Consider the following 21,033-nt stretch of genomic DNA (forward strand, 5'->3'; position numbering starts at 1 on the left):
ACGTGCATTGATTGTACTCTACTGAGCCATTTCAACCTTCTCAATGATTTAATCTGTTTGTTCCTGCCATTTACGTCAGCGAACATTGAAAATAAAACAAGGCTTATGGTAAAATCACTTTAACCATAATAAGCTTGACGAAGTGTGTCAAGACGAGAGCAAATCTTGTTAAAGGGCTCGGGCACCCTCTACTTCACTTCCCCGAGCTCTATAACAAGCAGCTGATTGTCTTAAACCAGTAAGATTCAATCGCTTTCGCTTGTGCACCTTTCTAGATTTGTTTATCAGTATGTACGTTTATTTTTGTACTGCTAATAATAAATACACTTCATAAAATACTTGACGTTTTGTCATTTTTCATTCCATGTGAGGGATAATACGGGTAAACGTGGTTTGATTTAAGTCAGGAATGGGAGAAATTGTCATGACAAGGTATTCACTATTACTTTGGTCCTAAAATTAGACTGCATTTTCAGATGTGGACATGATATTCACATGCAAAATAACCCTAAGAGACAGCACTTAATAATCACAAAATTCTGTTTAGAAGCAAGCAGGAGGAATTTTCTTCCCCAATATATTATTATTATTATATCATCTTAAACAATGAATAACACATCTTTGAAGGGATAGTTTTGATATTAATTACTTACCTTATATAATTTCAAACACGTTAGACCTTAATTTCATCTTTTAAACACAAATCAATTTATTTTTTTATGTAATCCGAGAGGTTTCTGACCCCCCATAGACCGTAAAAAAGGTGGACTATCCCTTCAACTTATTTTTTATACGTAGAATGTTATTGATAAGAAAAAGCAAGGGAAACAAGATCATAAACTGAAGTGACCTCTTTGAGACCTTTGATTTCTGTAGGTGTTTAATAAGGAGCAGCAGGATTGTTCACATTAGCCTGTAGATATGGGAATGAAAGGGGAAGGAGAGTTGAAGGAGAGTGGAGTTTCCAGTACTGCTGCAGTGCTCATGAATAAATATGAGTAGATATGATTATGCATTAGAACATTAAATCGGCAGGCAATGAAGAGATTTGGCAATATATGATCCTGTGTTTGCACCTCGAGTCAAACGGGATATCGATGATGAGAAGAACAGAAAACGCAAAGAAGATGCTGAAAGTCAAATGGGAAAGAAAAACAAACATTTGGCATGCTCACAGTTCTCCTTCCCAACTAATGTAGAAATTAGTAAAATGACCATGAACAAAAGTATTTAACTTTTTTTTTTTCATTTATACAGTATTGCATAAAAAGCAGCATGACATACAGAAGCTCTTGCTGCCATCCGTAGTCTCTCCATCTTCCCTTTAAAACACATTCATATTCTCTCACTCTCGCAAAAACAGTCTTTGCCTAAATCTTGTTCACTTGCCAATGCGTGTTGTTCAGAATTTAACAGGGTTGTGCAGTGCTATCGTGTTCGTTAGTTGTTTAAATCTGTATTGTGTTTGTGTTCTGTATGTTTATTTCACTAGGTTGTTGGAGATATGTCGATTTTCACAGTCATAAAGATTTCCGCATATACTTCATTGGTCTTAATACGTCTATACGTTTATATACTATCTGTTTTAGGATGTGTATATGTGCGCATTTTTCAGTCTTAAACAGTTCTGTCTGCACCTGAGCGTTTGCGAACCACCTGCTCCCCATTGACCTGGTCCACAGCGAGGGTCTCCACTTCCGCCTGCTGCCGAGCCAGACCTCTACCTGCCGAGGGCGAGCGGTGGATCCGATGCGCCACTCCTATATGTGCGTTAGCACGGGGAAGGGGTCCCTCCGATGATGGAGTATTCTTGGGACTTGGGGGCACTGGGACGTGGGCGGGGCTTGATGGTGCAGGAGGAGTGGCCAAAGAAGCGATGGGCGGGATTACAGAGGGGCGTTCCCGCAGGACCGGCTGAGACTCTAAGGGGGCCGCGGGCTCTCTGGTTTGCAGGAATGGTGTGGGATCTGGCATGGCATCTAGCGAATCCCTCAGTACCACCCTACGGCCATCTGCGGCGCCCAACCGGTACAGCTCCGTGTATTCAGAGTGCAGCGGCTGCGAAAGACTTTTGCGCATGCGTCTGTGAGGTGTCTCGGGTTGCCGGATGTCTTTGTCATTTCCGGAAGCCACGGGAGTGGGAGGAGGGGTGGGTTTGAAAGAGCCGACAGGGCTGACAGAGGGGCTTATACCCGCAGCTCCCCCGGTGAGAAGGCGTTTTTTGGTAGCGTGGAGCTGGGAGGTGAGGTAGGCAATGGTGCTGGCTCTCTGCTCCAGCTCTCCAGACAGCACAGCCAACTTATGGCTCTTCAACTTCAGCTCATCCAGGTACTTCTTCTCCCGCTCACGGATGGTGTTCTCCAACACCGAGATCATGGCGTTCTTCTGCTCCAAGTCTCGCAGGAGCTCGGTGTTCTCCTGCTCTTTAACCTTGAGCTGAGCCTCCAGCTCCTCACAGCGCTGGTGCAGCTCTCTGCAACGGGCCTCACCATCATCTGAGAGAGAACAAGATGTTAGGTTCAAACATTTAAAAGGATGCTACACACAAATATACATTTTATTCCAGGGCTTCAACTCCTGTCTTGGAGGGCCAGTGTCCTGGTGAGTTTAGTCTTTCGTAGCCATACTTTCAGACTGACGGCAGAAGGTCTGAGAATCTTGACCGCTTTTAATGGCCAAGGACCACCCAAAAGGACATATGACTGGCAGATAAAGCAACCAATCACGTTTAGTTTTGTGCCGCATGTTTTGGAAGTATTGCCTAATACATCTAATGAAAACACATCAATTTCACAAAAACTCTCATATATTACAAATATGTTTTTATGCTTGCATTATGAGGTTTTTCAGGCAATTGAAAAAAGTATAGCAAAACTGCAAATGGAAAGTTTTTTTTTTTTTGCATTTATAGGTCACCTGGCGTACGTAAAAATCACATGGTCATTCTTTAATGTACTTTATTACACGGCTCTGTGGAATAGTTGATTCTGATTGGTCAATCGAGCCATCCAGCGGTATGTTATTCCCAGATAACAACCGATCATCCGGGTACTACGAGTTATCTTGACTGGTAGGCTACTGACAGTCTGGCGCCATCGTGTGACTGAAAACACTTAACCACCGTGTGTAACAATGGAAGACTTCAATATTAATTTCAACACATATGGTAAAAACAAATCTTTTAGCAATTGTATTAAGAGGGATAATGTACATCCAGCTGGTTATCCCAGACAACATAAAAAGGTCTTACATAACCTCCAAGAAACACCTTAATCCATCGATATGACGTCTGAGGCAGAGAATATGCTGAGTTTAGATCCAACACAAACCAAACACATCAGAATAAGCTTAGAAAGTGTTCAGAATTACTTGAAAGTTGCAGACGGGTGCGATATATTGGGATTTTACTAATGTCAACAGGACATTGGCCCTCCAGGACTTGAGTTGAAGAACCTTTCACTAGTTTCGTCATCCGTCATCGTTATGAAGGCAGCTGTCTATCTAGGAAGAGAGGTGTTTCACTAGGTTTTGGAATAAAGCTATTAAGAAGTACAATGTCTGAAATAATATGTTTACATAAAGACATTCTGCAAACTGACTAAAACATTAGCCTGCAGAGGGCAGTAGTGACCTGTGAATCACACATCAATAAACCAATTACCCCTGCAGAACTAAAGGCTATGAAACATCAAACCCTTTCCTATACAGGAACTCTCCACTCCTCTCTTAAGATCTGATGTTAAGCTTTTAAAAACTGCATTTGTTGTATTATGGGAACAGCTCGTTTAGCTTAGCTCAGCATAGATATTATTGATTTCTACATAAATTAAGCAGGATAAACAAATTGTAATTGCATGGATAATTCTGAACCATCTTACTGAGAATCACCTCATCATTAACAAAAAAAATGTACATGGGTTATGTCGGTCTAATAAATGTCTAAGAATGTTAAAACTGCATTTAGCAGCCAAACAGGGTGGGGCTGAGATGGGGACCTCAGAGAGAGACTCCACACACTCATAAAGAGAGGGAGTGAAGGGCAGACACAAAGACAGAGATCCTATCTCCCATTACACTGCTAATGGATTTGAAGGTTGGGGGAATAGCAATGTCCCTCTTTATTGTCCTTCAGCTTTGCAACAGCCTAAACAATGGCACGCAAGGGAAGATTCCTCTCTCTTTCTCGCTCTCTCACTTTCTTGCTTTCTCTCAGTTTAAATGTATTGTGCTTCACTGGCATGACAAAAGAAAAAGAGTAAACATTTGTAACTGCCAAAGCAATAAAAGAAAAAAGAAAGAAAGAAATAACAGAATAGTAGTATATAGAGTAAAATTAGAGAATCAGAAATTTAACAAATGATTTAGCAATGTTGAAAAATTATAATTGCAAATTGTATCCAATTAATCAGAAAAATGCTGCAAATTTTTATTAGTGCACGCAAATAACGTGAAACAACAACTTAATAGACAAAAAGGCATATAAAGGTAACTTTAACAAAACACAATAAAATAAATATCCTTTAATATCAGATTCACATATTGGAGTTATCCAGTACACTTCACCTGAGACTGAGATAATGAGGGTCTCAGTTCTGTGGGATCTCTCTAATAGTTATTAAAATAGACATGCAGGATGAGCTCATGTTGGAGACTGACTCACACTCTCTCTCGCTGTCCCTGACCGCTTCATTAGCACTTAGAAATGGCCACACCAGATAATGAGGTCACCATCAAATTCACACACAAACCCAGTTGGACAGCCATAAAACATCCACAAAACACACTCCAGCACAGTCATCTGAGGTCAAAGCGACAGCTCCAGTATGAGAAACTGTGATAAGTATACTGCATTCTTCACAAAGACAATATTTGACCCTGGACCACAAAACCAGTCATAAGGGTAATTTTTTTTAAATAAAGATTTATACATCTGAAAGCTGAATTAATAAGCCTTCCATTGTTGTATGGTATAGGACTGAAAATTTGACCGAGATACAAGTATTAGAATATCTGGAATCTGAGGGTGCAAAAAAAATATGTGAATAATGAGAAAATCACCTTTAAAGTTGTCCAAATCAAGTTCTTAGCAAAGCGTATTACTAACCAAAACTAAAGTTTTAATATATTTACAGAGGGAAATTTACAAAATATCTTAATGAAACTTGATCTTTACTTAAGATCCTAATTATTTTTGGCATAAAAGAAAAATGTAAAATTTTGACCTACACAATTTGGCTATCACTACAAATATACCCGTGATATATACCCATGCTACTTAAGACTGGTTCAGTGGTTCAGTGTCACATATAACGTGTAACGGTAGAGAGGCAACACAGATGGCTAATTATCGGTGGTGTAGTTATCTGTTACGGACGTGTAGTTTAATGAGAATGAACCATCTGCAGCTACTCCAGTCGACAGAAAGTGCTGTTTTAATTTGGAAGAGAAATAATCTCTATTATTATCTGATGGCTGGATTAAGAACAATGCTTGATCTTTGAAATGAGAGGAACATGTGATTCTCATCTGAAAGTCTCTCCAAAAACCAAAAGTGTTTTGATGTATGGCAGTGGCGCTAGTCTGAAATGTCTTTGCTATTGTTAGGAACATGAGTGTGGGGATGTAGTCAGCAGGTTGCAGATGATGCATTAGCCGTTTGCATTAGTGCTGTATTAGTGTAGTCATTCATAATCTCATTTCCTGTGCTAGACACGAATCTGGCTCACATCGGCCACATGCGCAAACACAAACAACAGCCTGTCCAACCATATAGACACTAAACAAATGTGAAACTAATTTATTATACACAGCTCTCTGGAATACTCGACTCTGACTAGTCAACTGAGATAATATAATCATATTAATCTAAAAACAAATATTGTGATATTGTAACAGTGCTTGTCATGGTGTTTTCTTTCTGTTATTTTATTATTGAATAGAATTTTAAAAATGTTGTTAGCTATTTTTGTGAGATAATACAATAATTTCAACTCCAAAATAAATATTTCATGTATTTATTTGTTGTACATGTGGAACAAAGAGGATAATGTATAGTCTTTATCATGTAAAAAACTCTCAGAGTCTCAAAGCCTTCACTGTTTTGCCTGGAAACAGCATGTCTGTGGGAACTGAGCTGAGCATTCAGATGCCTAAATGTTTTATCAGTGCATTGTGTGTTTGTGCAGACACTGAAAGGCCAACATATATTAAACAGAGTGAAACTGAAAGGGAGAGAGAGGGAAATGGCAGTCCTGTGGGCAGCAGGGGGTCTCTAACTCTGTGTGTGTGTGTGTGTGTGTGTGTGTGTGTGTGTGTGTGTGTGTGTGTTTGCTGGGTGGGTTGCTGGTTGCCAGGTTACAAGACATAACCATGGTGGTATATGGGCAAAGAGCGACCCAGTTCTCTTTCTTTGCGGCAAATAAAAAAGTTTTATTTACGACCTGCTGCAAAGAGGGACCAATACAGTGGCAGATAAATAAAGAGAATGCCAGACAAAATAAGAAACTAAATATAACAGCATTTCTGGATGTTTCCATTTGGCCTTCCTCCTGCTGTTTGCATGTCTATCTGTCTTTGCATCTACCAGGCTGTTAAGAGATTTATTTTAACAGGTGAACGTGTGGATGACAAGAACTTTGATGGCATCAAAGTGACACCTGACACACACACAGCCCCCTTGCATGAGCATTTTGTTCTGAGTGTGAATGCAGCCACATATGAAGAGTGTGTGAGAAATCTTACCGCCTGGATCAGAACTCCGCATTGTCAGCTCATATGTCAGGTCTGTGAAACAAAAGAGAGGACAGAAGGAGTGGACAGAATGAAGAACGAGGAGTGTGAGTGTGAGTGAGAGAGAGAGAGAGAGAGAGAGATCAAATGTTAGGCTGGCAGCACGAAGCATCACACTACCGTAAATGACAACAGTTGAAGAACACATGACAAGACATCACATGAAACAGGAGCAAAAACAGAGAAACAATAACACAACAGAGTCAACCAAGGATAAAAGAGCATGTAGGAGTTAGGGACAATATAAACAACATGAAACTTCAAATTGCTTAGTTTACTGAGTTTTTGTTTTTCTGTTCCTGTGGCTCAGTGGTAGAGCATTGCGCTAGCAGCGCAAAAGGTTGTGGATTCGATTCCTAGGGAACACACATACTGGTAAAAAAAAAAAATGTATAGCCTGAATGCACTTTACGTTGCTTTAGATAAAAACATCTGATAAATGCATACATGTAATGTAACAGTTTTTGTTTTGTTTTGTGCTTCAGTGAACTGCAAACAATTAAACCAGTATTTCATGTTGTTTTGTTTGTTTTGTTTTGCTTTACCTTGCATTTTTGCTTGGCTATTTTGTTTTGTGGTTTTGTTTTTACTTTGCTGTTGTTTTTACTTTGCTTTGCTATTTTTTTGTTTTGTTATGTTTTGTGGTTTTGCTTGGGTGATTTGTTTTGTTTTGCTTTTTGGCTGTGATTTTTTGTGCAATAATGAATCACACACTAATATATAGCACATCGTTTTCATATTTACTTAAAAAAAGAATGACCATAGAGATTGGAGGGAAACAGCGTTAAGGCCTTTTCACACTGAACATGAACTGTTCTCAGATACCAACAATAACAAGAACTCAGCATCTTCTTCACTCTCAGAATACTCTTCTTCAGTGCCTCTTGCCTTTTTATGCAACAGCAGCTGCACGTGATCTTAGCTCAAATCTACTTGGACAACCTGTTACGTTGTGAAGCGGCGGGGAAACAAATCAACATACAGTCGATAGCAAATGATTGCGCCTAGTGTCAATAACCCCACAGGGATCCATTGTTTCAATTCAAAAGTCATCGCACCGAATTTTCACATTCAGTGTGAAAAGTTCTATAAGAGTCAGAGTCAGAGCACGTTCACTCTGTAGTCTAGATCTTTCGTATAAACAAAAATTAGTGAAACATGAAACATGAAAAATGAAAGCAAATAGACATGATTATGACAATATATTTTAAAAGCGCATTTTGTGGCTGATTTGAGTTGCTTTCTCGCATTGCATTGCGTCTGAAACAGAATTTAGATGAGGATTGAGCTGTCTAAAATGAGATTAACTTTATTCTCACAATCCTAAACAATAATCCCTGTGGTACTGTTTTACTCCACGTAGAGAAGTGACCTGTTGACAGGACTGCATAAACTCTATGTGCAGTATGTGTCGCTGACAAAGGGCCAGAGATTTGTGTTCATTTTTGCCAACACAAGTGACAGTTCATTTATAATGCCAACACAAGTGACCTCAAGATGTCAACATCATTAAACTGACAGTCATCATGTAACGCATAGGATTTGGCATATTTCATGAGAGCACTTGTGTTCAAATCCAACTCGAGTCCCAATCCCATCCATCCTCTCATTTCCAGTCACATATTAATTATCTTCTGAATAAAAGTGGCAAAAATACAAAAATAAAATAAAAACAATACTAGATAAATAAATATATAAATAATAAATAAGATAATAATAAATGCACTAAAACTGGCAATGATTTTTATTAATTGCTCAGCAAATATATTTTACATAAGCAAGTAATTATAATGAGAATTTGAGCCATTAAATAAATGAGACACTCCATTTTTCATGATTATAATGCTTCATTTCCTGTAGAAATTTTACAAATGAATGATGTATGTGTTTATGGATGCTAGCTTAAGTGCAGTTGTGCTGTAAGTGGCAGTCACTACATGATGCTCAGTGTATTGGCATGTGTGCGTATGTATGCATGTACCTGTGCAGTGCTGTTGTAGGCGACGGACCTCAGCATGAAGGCCTTTCAATGTGTTGGCATGGTCTTGTTGCAGGAACAGAAGGTTTTTCTGTGCGCTGTCCAGTTGATTCTCCAAGGTCACACTCACCGAGGCCATGTTGATGATGGTACACAGTCACACTCACATGTATAACTAAACTCACTCTCTCACACCTGCACACACACTAGCCCAGGAGACCTGTAAACACAAGAAAAGAAAATACTAGTCAGATATATGGAATATTATTCAGCCTTCTGGCAGTTATTGCTCACTATAACTAAAAGTTACATTAGTCTATTACACACCTAGCTCCAAGGTTATTGGAGGACGTTTTACAAGAAATTATTATTTCAGTCTTTCTACTTCAAAATTTCTTGGTTAATTTAACGTGTTACTTGTAGTTTCTTCTTATTTGTGAAATTTACTAGAAATTTGTTTCTGTATCAAATGTGTTTTTACTTTTGCTGGTTGATTGTAAAATTAATATTTTTTTTAAACAAGTATATTAAAATAAAATAACTTCATTTTTAAATAAATAATAATAATAATAATAATATTCTTATTTTTTTATACTAAAAAACTACAAATAAAACACCACAAACAAGTTTTGAGATAAAATATGCAATTTTCTAAAGCGGTGTTACTACATTACATGATTACTGATTATGATGGAAAATGTTGTGTGTATATATTATTATGAATAATACTGATAAGATCTAATAAACACAAACTAAAACAGTCTATAGTAAATTCCATCTTTTCCAAGTACAACAGAAGGAAAATTATTCTTGTATGAAACAGACACAAAAAAAAACTCAAATTTATTTTTATCTAAAAAAAGAATTTGACTGTAGTCACATTTTTGCAGTTTAGAGATTCAGTGCTGTAACAGACACAAGTGTATTATTTCAAGATATTTTAGGACAAATCTAATTCAGATCTGACAGGTACTGTAATAGGGACATTTTCTGAGTGTCATTCCATTAAAAAAAAAAAATCACTTAAGCATCTTTAATTAAACCTCTTGAGACATCAACATCAGGATATCTGCTACTCTGTATATCCCAGAGTACATCTTTAAAATAATTCGACATAACACCAAAATCATTCTTCCTACTGGCACATGAGGTCACAATTCACCAGCAGCGAAATATAGATGTGGGTGTTTTGTGAAACCAGGACAAGCTTCTATAAAACTGCACGTGTGAAGTCAGTGCTGGATAAAACTACACTCACATGAGATGTTTACAATGGAGTCACAGCCACATAGTGAGGTCAGGAGATTGTCATACAGTACTTACACAAACACAAACACATTACTGCAATTAAATTGTTTACTCCGGATATCACTATCCCTTCCTCAGATCCATGTCCCTCTGTCTGAGAGGACAAAGAGCTATATTTATCTAATGACAGCATAAAGGTTTGACATAACGTAATGTGTTTCAGATGAGGCAGAGAAACAAGGGAGAGTCTGTAGATATTGTATGTGGGAGTATTGATTTAAGGGGGCTACCACTGGGCTGGTTTCTTTCCACAGACCCCTGTACTGCTTAGGGATCATCCCCCATCCCAAAGCGCTCTTAAAAGAGGTCATATCATACATATTTCATTTTTTCCTCTTTATGATTTCTGATCCACATAAAATTTAAGTAGGACTGGGTGATATATTGAATATTCATGGTCTATTGCAATGAATGTGCTGGTGAATTAAATTGAGCAATATTTTAATAATCAATGATATAGTGTCCTTTTTATCTAACCATTATAGTTAGCTTTTTATATAGCCATTAATTTTCTGTGATTAGTCTCTGATTCTGTCTTGTCTCACAAGAAGGGAAGTGTTGAAATATGTTTCAATATCATTTAAAGTAAAAACAGTATTTGACTGATTAATCCTCTGTTCATGTAATTTTGATGAGAACCTTAGTTTAAATAAAAGACATTTTAAGACGGGAAGTTTTGAGTTTCAAGTTTTGAGTTCTGAAAGTTGATCAAGTACATCAAACTCTTGTCTCTTATTTCAAAAATCAAGGAAAATTCAATTTCTCATGATATGTCCCTTTAAAAAACACCAGCCTAATATATCATATCCCAGCTACAAATATACTCACTTTATATACTCATTTTTTTTTTTTGCTTCTACCAGAAGATAAAAGAAAGTGTCGCCATCATGACTTCTTAACAAAGGCTTTGATTTAGTAAAAGGGTCCTCATAAAGCCCTGTGTAGTTTAAATTATTAACAGATAACTTAGGCTGACTGTCTCCTCTGGGTGCACTTCCCCCTATCATAATAATGCAACACAATAAATCTGACATTCAGAAAGATAGAAGAAAAATGAGAAACACAAGAGATAAGAGAACGCCTTGCGGGTGTGTTGAGGGTCGGCATTGCTAATCATACATCACATTCATTCAGCTATATGACGAAAAAAATGAGCTTCCTGCTCTCATGCAGAAAAACTAGGGCTGTGAATCTTTGGCAAGGCAGCGATTCGATTCGATTACGATTCATAGGTTTTCGATTCGATTCAAGAACGATTTTTGCAAATTTAGAACGATTCAATTCGATTCGATTCACAATTAAATTCGATTCGATTCGATTATAACGATTCGATTCTGCATTCTTTAAGTGCATTCACGGGATTATTTAAATGCTTCTACTAAATTCTTTAAATGCTTAGTCAGGGGGCAAATTACAGAAGCATTTATGGTTAGAGAACCATAGGTTAGAAAAAAAAAAAAAAACTTTTGTCCATTGTTAAATGCTAGTTTATGATGCGACATGGCATACGTAAAAATGTATGTAAGCCAAGTTTAAAAAAAAAAAAGAGCTTAAAGAGTATTATGTATAAGCTAACATTTTGTCACACCAGGGGCGTAGCCATAATTTCAGAAGTGACAGAAATGTCAAATACAATCATTTGATGTATGTAGCCTATATAATATTAATAATAATAATTATTATTATTATTATTTTTTTATTTTTTTTTTTTTACAAGGAATTATCTTCTTTTTTAATTACTTTTAATTAGCTGTAATAAATCAAATACACTGCTGGACAATAATCAATCATTTGTAATCAATATTTTTTTCCTAATGGCAATTTTATGATTATGAGTTTTATATAGGCTACTAGGCTACATTTAATTAGCAATTATTTAAATTTTCTGCACAGAATAAGGTAGAAAATATACTTTATAGTTTCTGTACTGTAATAAATGTCAATTAGCACTGCATCATTCATAAATTGTTTGTGGGTTTCATCAGTTCATTCTGCTTTTATTCAGTTTAGCTGCAGATATAGCACGTCTATGAGAGCGAGATCGCTTCTCTTTCAGTGTGAAAACGTCTTCATCTCTATTTAACTTTTCCTCTCCATCAGCGAAAGACATCTGGCAAGTTTTCTCTCAGAATCAGTTTGCTAATGAAACAAACGCTACTTTCATGCATCTGATTATCAGATAAATCTCGCGCTCTTATTTCAAGGTCGTTGTTAATGCTGTGGTTAATTTTAAAAGTTTCCTTCGTATATTCGGTTCATCCGCATTGTTTAAACACATTTATCATTCAATGGAACTGTGCGTATGATTTAGACACTTACATTTCTGCTCCGTCTATGCAATAAATACAGCTGTCGACGGCTCCGATAACTCCGTCGGTAAGATGCAGAGAGCAATTGACAAACTACAGAAAAGTATAACTACTTCACGTTAGCATTACTGGCCACGAGTCCTATAGATCACACGTCAGCTGCGTCAGAGACGAACGGAGCGCGAGCGCAATCCTGTGACAGTCTCAGTCGGTAAACAGTGGAGCGCGTGAAGGACAGATAAGAGGCACGATTCACGAACACTCTTCAAGGTCTCCATTAATTCGTGCGTGTAGTAATTTAATGTGTATACATTTTGAAAGCATTGAATCGCTATAGAAATCGCGATTCATTCGATTCTTAGCATTTTGAATCGATTAGTGTCCAAGATCGGTGATTCACGATTCAAAAATCATGTTTCAAGATCGATGCATATGAATCGACAGGGTTTGTAATCGATGCATCGAGAAAACGAGTGAACCTTTACACCCCTAAGAAAAACGTGATGCTATAAAATGTGAAAAATTTTACTGCTGGAGCAAACTGCAGCAGTTTCCAAATGAAACAAGCAGTGATGGTGTAGAAGTGCTGCAACTTTATCTATTAATAATGGCTTTAATTATGAAAGTTCCTACTGGTTGTGTAAAATCCTATACAGAAAACACTACTGACTTTTAGACTTTACAGGAGAAAATCAATCACTTTTAATGACACTCGGTTGACAGTTCATCTGGACAGTGATTCATATGGCAACTTATTTCAGACTTGCAAAAAAATGCATGGTCATGTTTTTCTCATAAGATCAAGTTTAAAACAAGAAAAAGGAGCAGCCAAAAAAGGTAGTGTGTTCAAACAGAAGACAGAAGCAGATGCCTTAAACACACTCTCACTCTGACAGACTAACCACAGCCCTCCACCAGACAGACACAACAAAAGGAAGGGAAAGCAGCAGGCTGGATTCGCTCTAAAGTCAAAACATATACAGTATATAAACATATTTGAACAGCGTGGATAAAAAGAGGGTAGGAGATGTTCAAGGTAGACTACGAGTCAGTGGAACTCATGAAAAGCCTATGAGCATGAATGAGTAATGGCAGGCTGTGCTCACGCTGGGAGCTCACAGAGAAGACAGTCAGTAGACTCTGCCCCGCTCTTTTATTAATTCACTTGCTGCCGTCCTTCCTCATGTGTCCTTTCTCTTTTTCTTGCTATCTGCATTTCTCCTCATTCATACAGTACATCATGCAATAAAGATGCAAATGTTAAGATTTACAGAAACAAAGAAACACACTACCCACAAACAGGGTTGGGCAAAATTCAGAATTTAGAAAGGACTCACTTTCAATTTAGAGTGAGATTATAATAAGTGAGAACCACAACCAACAGAAAACTTTTTTTATGATTATTATTTTTTTAAAACCCTCTGGGCTTCTTCGGGTCAAAAAAGACCGAAACCATGTATGTTTTAAATTGTTTAATTTTTTTGCTTCATCGGAGGGGGATGAAACTTGGTGACTTTTGTTGTATTACCTATGTGAACACACAAAAAAATCAAGGAGATGATTCTGATATGTTAAAGGGTCGTAAAAAAAAAAGTCACACTTAGCTTCCTACGGGTCAAAAATGACCCACATAGGAAATGAATGGGAAATACAAGAAAATAGGAAAACTCAGAGAAACTTTTGGTGGTACTAACTACAGATCAGCCACTGTGCAGAAAAAAAGTGTACAGCAATGAAGGGGTGACACTCTAAAACATCAAGAGTGCAAATAAGACACCCTCCCCCCCACACACACACACCCACACACACAAACACACACACACACACACAGAGAAATTAACTGGTAAGACTGAAACAGCAAATTTTGCTATATTTTACTATATAATCATAATAACTCCAAAACTATAGCAAGGAGAGTCAAAAGGTAGGTATCGTTTGAAAGAACTCTTTTTAAATTTTTCAAAAATATAAATTAGATTACATTTAGACATTGTCCTGCAGAGAAATTGCGGATAAAAGACAAAATATATATATAATTTGTATTATGATTTTGCATATCTTTCTTATTTGTCATGGAATAACTCAGGAAGGAAATAAGGTAGGAGGAAAATTCTTTTTTAGTGAAGTCCCCCTACATGTTAGCTGCATCTGGATAAAAAATAATAATAATTTGGATAAAGGAATCAAAAGTTACAGCATTTGGAACAGAGATAGCCTTTTTGTACAGTCTTTGACGCCCCCTCATGGGCAATTGTTTCTCCATGAAGAATATCTAGTCATAAAAGCAATAGATTATGTTAATTTTAGGCTCATTGTAATTGTAATAATATGCTGTAAAAAATGAAGTGCCATTTTCAATGATCTGTGAATGTTTCATGAGCTGTATGATGTTTTTGACACATTGCAGTACATTATTTTATAGATTATGAAAAAAAAAGAAATTGTATTTATCACCAAATAACTCAGCAATACTTAAGATTTTTTCAAAGTGGATACATTCACTGTAAAGGTCATACCCTAAGCTTTCAAATGACATCAACTTTGTGTTAATCAAGGCAATATTTTTGAAAAATATGGTAATGAATATTTTCGCAGCTAGGTGGCGCCTGCTGGCGGTACACTCGGTTTTAGAGGGATTACTCAGCACTCGTTAAGAGTTAATAAATGTGATTAGATGCATTAAAAAGCTGAGATCCTAAGCTTTAAAATGATATATAGATTGTGTTGTTCCATTCAGTGGTTGCTTAGTAATTCGATTTTTTTCCTTTCCAAATGGGAATAAAAAAAATAAATAAAAAAAAGCTATGGCAGCCTATAGGCGGTTACAGGACATTACACACATTTATTATATTTTAAAGCCACTGGATGGCGCTCTTCTCACTTGAATTTTTTTTTATTTTAGGCCTGCACTCTATTTTGATGTGCAATGGTGCATTTATTGAAAAAAAATTAAAATTAAAATAAAATAAAAATATATATATTAATTCTAATGGAAAAAATTGCTCATAAAAAATATATAATTAATGCAAAGTATCATAAAAATCTTTAAAAATTCTAAATAATATACAAAAAATATTATTGAACAAAAATATATTTGATTGGTTTTCCTGGGAAAAAAAAAGTTACATTTTTAAGGCTTCGGTCTTTTTTGACCCGGAGGAAGCTAAGTGTAACCCATTTACGAAGAAGCCCAGAGGGATTACTATTTATTACTATTTCTATTTTGGGCCAGATTTACTTAACAAGGCAAATTAGCGTTAGAGCGCAATTCCATAAAAACACAGATGGAAGGGGGAAATTCTGCCGGTGATTTACTGACAATGCACATATTAAAGAACACAGGCACTACATCTCATTTGCATAATGACCAGCGCCATCTACCAAGAGCAGCGCAAATTACCGCCTGCTTTAAGACATACTTTTTGGGCGTAAAATAATGTCACAAATACCAGTGAACTGACAAGTGCAAATTTTATTTAATCATGCTGTGTGATACATTTAAATACTCTCCTCCCATAGGCAAGGCAAGTTTATTTATATATCACATTTGATACACAATGGTAATCCATAAATTTACAGATCGAGAGGGAAAATATTTAATGAGTTGCAAATATAACTGTGTCCATGCCATTTCAGTGCTAATTCCCACTGTGTGTCTTTAGTAAATCCTAACATTTTTTTTTATGCTAAATGAGGGTTTGCGCTGGTGAAAGCTATTAACTTTTGAACAGTGTATAAAACCTTGGAACTTTTGAACAATATAAATTCAATAAAACTGTCACAAAAGCTAGGTGTAATTTCAAACAATCATTCCCCATATGTTCTGGTTATGATAAAATTTATGGGAAATTCATATTTAAGGAAAAAAAAAAAGAATAAACACCTACAACAGATATATAAAATATTTATTTGAACTTAATCTGACTACTAATTCTATTTCCTTAAATAGGTCCTCCTATTATGCTCTTTTACAAAGTCTTGATTTTGTTTTGGGGGTGTACTAGAACCTGCTCTAATGCTTGGTGGAAAAACACATTATTTTTCACATAATTTACATTATTACAATACCTTTCTCCCCAGCCTGGCACAAATGGCTCAATCAGTCCCGGGTTTGATGAAGGCCCGCCTTCAGAAAAACAAAATGTTTTGTGATTTTGAAACTTGCAGTGCTCAGGTTTATTCAATGAAGTCAAAGCCTTTTAGAAAATCTATTTGTGGCGGTCAGTTTTGATATCATGGCGAGCACCACAAATAAATCAATGTATGGTAACACTGTAGTCTCATAATTCAAAAGTCCAAACGAGCCGTTCGTTGTAGTCCTAGTTCTTGAAAAGGGATTTTTTTTTTAAACGAGTCCATTTGGAGTAGACTTTAAGATTTGTAACTTTGTAGATCATTTTTTATGCCAAAAACATACACACTACACTGACTACAATTTAAAAAGTGAAAAACCATAATTCACATAGTACACAAAAACTGAAAATACAAATTTACATAGTAAACAATCCCGACAGAAACACAGTAAAACTCCATATGGCTTATATACACACATCCCGAATCATTTTTTTCAACCATTTTGTACGTGGACACCAACACAATCCTCTTATAACATCAGTTGGGTGTCATTAATAGTGTAATCTGATTTCTCTTTCACAGCACAACACACACAGACTTTTCACACAGTGAGAATGACTTTGCCACGGTCAAACCTGCTGTGCTTGAAAAGATTTTTAAAAAGTGTTTGGTTATGCTCAAGATGGCAGCTACATAATAAAGGACACTGACAGACGACCTCTATTACTTAAAGACAGAAAGAGAGAGACTAGGCTCTGTGGAGCAGGCAAAAACTATGAATAATTTATGAATAATGAAAAGTGAGGCATATAAGGAGTTCGTATGCCTACTATGAGCAATACCAATATTAAGGTACAACCGCAAGTGATGATGTCATCTATAGTGAATCACATGAGCACTTCCTGAAACAAGAGAGCTTCCCAGCAGCCACCATGACATCATAACATCATACTGTAGGTATTAACATTTGGTTTTGTGTCAAAGTTCCCCAGCATGTGAAAGAATCTGTACAACGAGACACACGATCAACGTCACAAATATATTTCTTTGATTAGTGGCCTAAAATTAGTGTAGCACCTGACATATTTGTAATTTATTTTTACATTAGAGGATTTCTTTGTTTTATTTGTTTGTTTGATTTTTCACATACTGCTCATTTTCTGCTTTAAATTAGACTTTGAATTCCAGACGTTGTAGAAGGACTTTTGTTCAACCCAGGCTCATTGGAAAAATGTGCCTTCGCCTACATTTCTGTGAAATGACACTACGATACATTGCTTCTTACATGTTTTGCAAGACTTTATAAAGTGAAATGTCCATTGAGTGGCACTAAAAGAGTATTCAGTTATCTGTAATCTGTATCTGGCAATGTTTTATTATGTTGATTGTTGTGTGTTCCTCTTCATTTGGTTAAAAAATATATATATTAACATTTTGCAGATTCTGAAAGGGGGATGTAAACTTTTGACCTCAACTGTATGAACACACTAGTTTGTGGTGCAAATAGTTTTACCGTTTACTGCACGGCACATTGTTATTCTTCTCGTTATTTCTCTACCATTCTAATGAACCAGAAGTCTTGACCATAGGCTTACTTCCACGCTGAAGAATAAGGTGAATAGCATTTTGAAAATAATGTTCAATATCACCAACACTAAACTCTACCCCTAAACCTAACTGATAGTGTAAACAAAATCAAACGTAATAAACATGAATCAAGTGCTCAAAAGAGTGCATGAACTTCATGAAAATAACTCTTTATTAATCTATAATCTGCCCATGTATTGATAATTTGTGTGAAACATAAAAAATAAATAAAGAAATGTTGGCGTTTTGTATTTATAGGTTTGTAGGTATCTTAGCACACAGCCATCCTATTTGCTGTTTACCGCACACTAGTCTGTAAATTCACACAATATTTCAAAAGATAACCCTAGTATAATAACCAAATCATAACACACTTATTTATAGGCTAATGAGGCATCAAGTGAGCATCAGAAACAAAGTGCACCCCATCACCATCTGTATCCTGCATCCATCTGCTTACCGTAAATTAACCGTTGAATCACAGGCGCTGGGGGCATTGACCATCCTTCAGAAGTGATATTCCATGGCATAAGTGAAAACTCACTCCCTCACCCCTCCTTTAGGAGTCATCTATGGGCTGGTAGACATTTTAGAGTGCTGATGCTGACATTTGCTCCGATCTGACTGATGCTGGTCCCTACAGTCAGAGGGTGAGGCCTCCCCCGCCCCGCTCCACATGAGACAAAAGAATCCCCCTGACAGAAGTACTCAACTCTGTTGTTTTTCCCCCGTACTATCGCTCACACTCTCCCTTAACGGATCTCTTTCTTGCCCTCCGAAATCTCTCTCCCTCTCTTGCATTAATAATCAATGAGCTGCAGCTTTAGAGAAGACTCTAAACACTGTTATATCCTAGTCCTGATACTCACATCACACACACACACACACACACACAAACATGAAACATCCAATATCCAGTGCTTCAGTATGTAGTCACACCCACTATATACTCCTGCATGATGTAAGCTAGTATGATGACATTATGCAGGGCACAAAAACAGCAGCAGTTTAATAGCAACTGATTATCAGTTATTATTAGAATGCCACTGCTTTTCGGTCCTATTATGAAATAACCATTTATTTAATAAACGAAGACCATACAAAATCATGCTTAATAAAATATGGGAGTTTCATGGCAGCATCTGATTGGCCAGTGCACATCAACACATGCACGTGAGAATGGTTGGGGATGAGCAGGATCATAAACGGCACCTGCATTGTGGACAGCGCAACAATCAACAAACCACCATTCTAGAAATTCATATAATTACACCAGAAGACATTTACAAGGATAGGGACACAAGAGAATGTGTTGCTTTTTTACTCAGAACCTGTGAACAATCCAGAAACGACAGCACGTGTTCTAAAACAATATTGCATATGCATCTGCTAGATAAAATGAATAGATTTTCAAATAACTGATTTGAAGCAAATAAATGTTAACGCATCAATAATAATAATAAAAAAGAAAATCACAAAAATAACTGATAATGACTTAAAAGCTGATTGTTTTCTAAATTTTTAATATTATTATCATGATGATTAAACAGGAATGATCTAAAACTCATTACGAACAACTCTCGTGACATCCAAAACAATCAACCAGAATTTGTCAGTTTCATCTATTTGCACCCATCTTCACAATCGTCTAGTTACTGTCATAATAATCAGCCACCGGCTAATGATCTCATCCGTCCGAAAATACGCAACAAGCAGTAAACAATAACAACCTACATCACTGCAAGTGCTAAACTGCGTACTTAAAATATACGTGGCAGTATTGTTTTCTAAGACATACAGTGCAGTAGGCTTTCTTTGAAAACATGGCTTGTTTGTTTCAGTCAGCGGCTCGAGCAGGAGCAGGAGCAGGAGCAGGTGCAGCTGAGACGCGACCCGCCCCTGAGCGCGCTTTACACCGGGAGCGAAGCGCAGAGAAGCGGCCGACACCTACCGGATTGATGGGCTGAGATTACTGTGTGTCTGGTGGTAGAGATGGGGTCGGTTCTGCTGTTTGCGGGCTTTTGAGAGGAGAGAGATAGGCTGGGTTTTGTCTCCTCGCTGGAGCAGAGAGAGAGAGAGAGAGGGCTGTGTCTGACATCTCCCGGAGATACAACACTAAATAAAGCGGTGCATGCCGGGATACTGAGGAAAACACACACGCGCGTACTTCTGAGGGCCTCTGGCGCAGGTAAAACGCACGTTAACTTACACAAGTCACTCTGTTTTCATATAAATGTTAATGCCGAGTTATCCATCTCATAGATGTAATGATATCTGGCGATTTAAAGTCGATGGCGAGTTAATTGTGTCAACCGAAATGAAGGCTATTTGACGCAAAGCATCATCACTATAGAAACATGATGACGTGTAGCGTACGCTTGGTTTACAGGTCTGCGAGATGTCATTATGTATGACTATGAAAATTAAAGTCAATGTAGTCCTCAGTAGATCAACTGTATCCCACATAAACATGTGATTTGAGAATGGAAAATGTATATCTTTATTTATTTATTTTTTTGTTATTAGAAAAGTGTAATATTCATCAAACAAAGTGTGGTTAAAAAATAATTACAAAAAAAAAAAAAATATTTCAGTTCCAGGCAGCCCTTTTAAGTACTGAATTGAGCAAGTCACATTTTCAAAAAGAAAAAGACAGGAATAGTTTGTTATCATTATTATTATTATTATTATTATTATTATTATTATTATTATTATTATTATTATTATTTTCAAATGATAATAATATTATTATTATTATCAAACTTGAATTGAATTGAAAATGTAATCATATTTATAATATCTTTATAGCTAATGTTCTCAGTTAGAAATGAAATATATATATATATTCACACAGTTGACAAAGAGTTAAAAAAGACACCAGATTTACTGTTAGACTTTTAGTCATTTTTAGAAGAAATAACACCACAAAAATAGTTAATTAAATAACTAATTAACTATTTTTAATTATTCTATTAAAAAATTATTCTA

The 21,033-nt window shown here is 36.5% G+C and overlaps 1 protein-coding gene across 6 annotated transcripts; it reads right to left on the reverse strand.

Annotated features, from left to right (window-relative positions):
- Positions 1-862: 862 nt before the first annotated feature.
- On the reverse strand, positions 863-20,361 carry LOC132097577 (coiled-coil domain-containing protein 92-like). Of its 6 annotated transcripts, none has more exons than XM_059503382.1 (6): positions 19,997-20,361; positions 18,506-18,615; positions 16,453-16,510; positions 8,771-8,987; positions 6,742-6,783; positions 863-2,495 (listed from the first exon to the last, which is right to left on the reverse strand). In XM_059503382.1, exons 4-6 carry the CDS (start codon positions 8,904-8,906, stop codon positions 1,618-1,620), a joined length of 1,056 nt encoding a protein of 351 aa, XP_059359365.1. In that variant the 5' UTR covers positions 8,907-8,987; positions 16,453-16,510; positions 18,506-18,615; positions 19,997-20,361; the 3' UTR covers positions 863-1,617. The 6 variants fall into 6 exon arrangements, with proteins under 6 accessions (XP_059359365.1, XP_059359364.1, XP_059359366.1 ...); XM_059503381.1 differs by having other exon boundaries at positions 18,506-18,622; XM_059503383.1 differs by lacking the exon at positions 18,506-18,615.
- Positions 20,362-21,033: the final 672 nt, after the last annotated feature.

This window comes from Carassius carassius, chromosome 21 (genome assembly GCF_963082965.1).
Source record: "Carassius carassius chromosome 21, fCarCar2.1, whole genome shotgun sequence".
In the NCBI taxonomy this organism is placed as follows: Eukaryota; Metazoa; Chordata; class Actinopteri; order Cypriniformes; family Cyprinidae; genus Carassius; species Carassius carassius.

Coding starts and splice junctions, on each gene's coding strand:
- LOC132097577 (XM_059503383.1), bottom strand. CDS start 8,906: ATGGCCTCGGTGAGTGTGACCTTGGAGAATCAACTGGACAGCGCACAG. Junction 6,784..8,770: donor CCTACAACAGCACTGCACAG/GTACATGCATAC, acceptor TTTGTTTCACAG/ACCTGACATATGAGCTGACA. Junction 2,496..6,741: donor GCGGAGTTCTGATCCAGGCG/GTAAGATTTCTC, acceptor GTTCTCTCTCAG/ATGATGGTGAGGCCCGTTGC.